Source organism: Propithecus coquereli, unplaced genomic scaffold, assembly GCF_000956105.1.
Source record: "Propithecus coquereli isolate 6110/MARCELLA unplaced genomic scaffold, Pcoq_1.0 Scaffold39, whole genome shotgun sequence".
Taxonomy (NCBI): domain Eukaryota; kingdom Metazoa; phylum Chordata; class Mammalia; order Primates; family Indriidae; genus Propithecus; species Propithecus coquereli.
The window spans coordinates 4,608,677-4,613,606 of record NW_012149618.1 but is presented as its reverse complement, the minus strand read 5'-3'; the positions used below and the strand labels follow the sequence as shown (position 1 = coordinate 4,613,606).

Here is a 4,930-nt window from a genome sequence, read left to right as displayed (position 1 = left end):
GGGACATGCCTGGCAGCACAGTCCGTGCTGGATGGGCTCAGACAGGCCCCAGGACTGCCCACTCTCAAGGCCTCCTATGGCAAAGGTTCAGCCGGCAGCACAGGGAGAAGCACGGAGCCCGGGCCCCTCCAGCGCAGGCCCAGGGAGCAACACCTCCAGGCCTTTGGAGCCGGGCAAAAGTACTCTGTGCGATTCCTTCGGGATCGGGGTCCCTGCAGAAGTACATCTTCCTAAAAGCTCCAGGTCGCTGGATGCTCCATCCTTTAGTGAAGTTGAGGACAGCAGCCCGGAGGAGGAAGAAGATGAAGTTAGCAGCCTGAATCTGTGTGCATGGCAGGAAAAGGCTCCACATTCCAGGCCAAAGTCTTCACCTGCTGACCAGGAAAGCCCGTTGCAGCCCCGCCCCAGGAGGCTGAGGAGCCCCCAAGCCCAGGAAATGATTCTGAAGATGAAGGAAGCCATCAGTGAAAGGATCAAGTTTGTCCCCGTGCCCTCTGGGTACCAGGACTGGGCTGAGGAGGAAGAGGGAAGGTCAGTGGTCCCCCCAAGACCTAGCACAGTCAGTGGTAGCAGATGGGCCCCCGAGAGGCAGAGGAGGTCCCTGTCAGAGTCATGTATTCAGAACCAGGTGGGGGACTCCACCCTCCAGGAGCTGCGGAGGGTCCAGAGAGACCTCAGTCAGAGGCTGGAGGTGTTTTATGCCCTGGGTGCCAAAGGGCAGGGGCAGAGCCAGGACCAGATTCTGCAGCCCAGAGCGGCGGCTCTGTGGCCCAGCAACTGCAAGGTCGGGCCGAGCAGCACCACTAGCAAGCTCAGGGCCTCCCTCACCAAGAACTTCAGCATTTTGCCTAGTCAGCACAAGAGCATTTTGCAGAAATGCAGTCCCCACTCTGAGGGCGAACAGCCCTGGCTGGGGAAAGAGAAGCTTCCAAATGCCACCCCATCAGATGAGGACAATGAGGCTCCCAGGGCCAAGGACAGGGACTGTCCCCCCAGAACGTCAGTCAAGAAACTTATTGAAACTTTCAGCCCCACTGAGAGCGTGAGGACACTGGGTGATTCCAAGAACTCTGGGTCAAGCCCCGGCCTTAAGAGGTGGGGGGTCCCCATCATGCCACCTAGGTTTCCCATTTACAGGGGGCTTGCCCCTTTGTATCCTAAGCCCCAAATTTCTCCAGCACTAGGCAGAGAACCTTTCAAAGTGGGCACAGGCTGGAGGCCCTTAGCACCTATCTTTCCCCCTGTGCCTACAACAGAAGCACCCAAGAGTGCAGACATCAACCGTGAAGTGGAGGGGGACCCAGAGCACCTCCCTCCACCGCCTCTGGAAGTCCTCATGGACAAATCATTCACTTCTCTGGAGTTCCCAGAAAGCAGCAAGTCAGCAGAGAGCTCCCCCGAAGGGACCCCGGTACCAGGGCAGGGAGGAGCTGGCCCTGCCAGGAGAACATGGGCTTCCCCAAAGCTGAGAGCCTCCATGAGCCCCGTGGACTTACTGCCCAACAAGAGCAACACCAACCTCGCCAGGCCCCACAGCACAGGACCAGGGAGCAGCAAGAGCGGCTGCGATCCCAGAAAGCTTGCCTTGGACCCCAACCACCCGCCAGCCACCAGCCAAAACCCAGAGGGGGAGGATGGGGCCCCGAGCCAGGCACAGGCAGAGAAGGCCACAAGCCTCCACAAGCAGCCCCGGAAGGCCATGCCCTGGCACCACTCCAGCCACACATCTGGGCAAAACAGGACCTCAGATCCCAGCCCGGCCAGACCAACACGAGGGCCACGTTCTCCCGAGGCTGCAAGGCAGAGCCGAGAGAGAAGCCCCCCGACAGCCAGGAAGGCCTCTCCCACAAGGGCACACTGGGTGCCCCAAGCAGACAAGAGGCCCCCCAGCCTGCATTCCTCTCACAGACCTGCCCAGTCAAGTCCCCCCACTGTGCAGGGGTCCCCCAGCCCACCACTCAGCTCTGGAGCCCCCAGCCCACCTGTGAGCCCCAGGGTGCTAAGCCCACCCACAACCAAGAATCGAACTTCCCCACCACGCCAGCACAAGGCCTCCAGCCCCCCCACCCAGCGCCCAGAAGCAAGCTCCCCTTCCTCTGTTCCCTCCCTGTCCCCCCCAGTGTCCCCGTCTCAGGAGCACAAGGAAACAAGAGACTCTGAAGACAGTCAAGGAGACACAGCCAAAGTTTCTGGGAATACGTGTTCTATATTCTGCCCAGCTGCCTCCGCTCCGTTTGAAGCTAAATCGCCACTCTCAGCAGCCCACCCACCGACCCCACCAGAGGCTGGGGGCCCTCTTCGGGGCCCTGCAGGATGCAGGAGGAGCAGCTCAGGGCCTCGGCTGAGGACGGACACACAGAGGAGAGTGGCCCTGTGTGCCCTCAACCCTCTGCCTTTCGTCAGGAGGACAGCTTCTGACCGCCAGCCGGGTGCCAGACTGCCGCTGCCTGCCGCGGGCTCCGCCAGCACTCCCTGTGACGCCCAGGTCAGCCAAAGCAGGTAAGGACTGTCCTGGGGCCACTGCCCTTCTGTTGCTTGGAACACAGACAAACAGAGCAAGTGGCCCTTAGGATCTGGGTCAGTAGATGATTTCAAACTCTGCTCCAAGAGAAGAGGCAGTTGGAGTGGAGAGGGGTAGGGGTGGAGCTCCTGTCTCCCCTCACCTGAGCACCTGTGCTCTAACCTGGGACACATTTTGGGTTTCTGGGGAAGATTTTAATTGAAAAGAGGCTCTGATTAGAAATAAAGTCGAAAACAGTCAAGTTAGTCCAACCCCACCCACCCCTTACTTTACAGTTGGGGAAACTGAGATGAGACTACTTGCCCCGTAATGGGCTCACTGCCACCCTGACTGGGACCAGCAGCTGGTTCCTGCCATTTCTGGTTCTCTGCAGTGAACCAGCATCCAGGTGGGAGGTTCTCAGACTATGTGCTCCCAGGACCCCTTTAAACACTCAAAAATTATTGAGAACCCAAAAGAACCTGTCCTAAGAAAGTGAGTGAAAAGACAGGTGACATCTTAGTATTATGTTGAAAATAGTTTTGACCTCATGGGCCCCCTGAAAGTGTCTCGGGGATAACCAGAGGTCCCCAGACCACACTTTAAGAATGGATGGCCTTGGAGGCATAGAATATAAATGTTTGGCTTTCCGTGTCCCCAAGGATCTGGCTCTATTTCTCCTCCAACATCAGAGGTTTGTAGAGTAAGAACAAGACTCCTGGTGAGTGCTGAGCACCAGTGTCCAGGTGGGGCTGAGTTCCAAGTGGGCCTTTCTCGTCAGGTCAATGGACCTGTATGTTGCTGAGCCATCTGTGCAGACGGCCTGGCACACGGCTGCAGTGAGGCACGAATTGAGTTATAGCCATGACATGAGCACTGAGAGAAGGACTCATGTGCTTACGTGGTTATTTTACAGAATACAGGGGGAAATGTACCTTTTCTGGAATTGTGGTGTGGAAAACAAAGGTGCATCTGAGGCCCATTAGAGAAGAACTCTTATCAATGTGTCTTTTTATGTTAATTAGCTAGATTTTTTATTTTTAATTATTGTGGGTACATAATAGTTGTATATCTTTATAGGATACATGTGATGTTTTGATACAGGCATATAACGTGAATTAATCAAATCAGGGTAATTGGGTATCCATCATCTCAGACATTTATCATTTCTTTGTGTTAGGAACATTCCAATTCCACTCTTCTAGTTATTTTAAAGTATGCCCTAACTTATTGTTGATTATAGCCACTTTGTTGTGCTATTAAATATTGTTCATTCTATCTAACTATATTTTTGTACTCATTAGCCATCCACCCCCACTTTATCCACCCCCACCTCTACCTCTGCTACCATTCCCAGCCTCTGGTAACCGTCACTGTCTTCATGAAATCTATTTGTTTTTAATACTTAGCTCTCACATGAGTGAGAACACGTGAGATTTGTCTTTCTGTGCTTGGCTTATTTCACTTAACATAATGTTCTCCAGCTCCATCCATGCTGTTTCAAATGGCAGGATTTCATTCTTTTTGTGGCTATATAATATTCCATTGTGTATATGCACCCCAATTTCTTTATCCATTCATTCAGCAATGAACACTTAGGTTGATTCCATATCTCAGCTATCATGAGTAGTGCTGCAATAAACACAGGAGTGTAGATATCTTTTCCATGTTCTGAATTCCCATCCTTTGGATATGTAACTAGCAGGTGGGATTGCTAGGTCATATGGTAGTTCTATTTTCAATTTTTTCAATTTTTTGAGGAACCTCCATATTGTTTTCCATAGTGGTTGTGCTAATATGCATTCCTACCAACAGTGTACAAGGGTTCCCCTTTCTCCACATCCTCACCAGCATTCGTTATTGCCTTTTTGTTAAAAGCCCTTTTAACTGGGGTGAGATGGTATCTCATTGTAGTTTTGATTTGCATTTCTCTGATGATTAATGATGTTGAGCATTTTTTCATGTACCTGTTGGCCATTTGTATGTCTTCTTTTGAGAAATGTCTATTCAGATCCTTTGCCCATTTTTAAATCAGATTATTTGATTTTTTACTATCAAGTTCTTGGAGCTCCTATAGTTATTAATTCCTTGTCAGAGAGGTAGTTGGCAAATATTCTCTCCCATTCTGTGGGTTGTCTCTTCACTTTGTTGATTGTTTCCTTTGCTGTGCAGTAGCTTTTTAGCTTGATGTCATCCCATTTGTCCAATTTTGCTTTGGTTGCCTGTGCCCTGGGGATATTACTCAAGAAGTCCTGGCCCAGACCAATGTCCTGAAGCATTTCCCCAATGTTTCCTTTTAGTAGTTTCATAGTTTCAGATCTCAGATTTAAGTCTTTAATCCATTTTTATTTGATTTTTGTATATGGTGAGAGATAAGGGTCTAGTTTCATTCTTCTGCATATGGATATCCAGTTTTCCCAGCACCATTTA

At 51.4% G+C, this 4,930-nt stretch overlaps 1 protein-coding gene across 1 annotated transcript in view; it reads left to right on the top strand.

The window, feature by feature from the left end:
- Positions 1-4: 4 nt before the first annotated feature.
- LOC105816875 (uncharacterized protein C2orf71-like) overlaps positions 5-4,930 on the top strand; it is a gene marked incomplete at its 5' end in the record, with an annotated part of 9,608 nt that continues 4,682 nt past the window's right edge. Inside the window, one exon of the mRNA XM_012652417.1 lies at positions 5-2,499. Coding sequence (XP_012507871.1) covers positions 5-2,499 — 2,495 coding nt within the window. The remainder of the gene's footprint in view (positions 2,500-4,930) is intronic.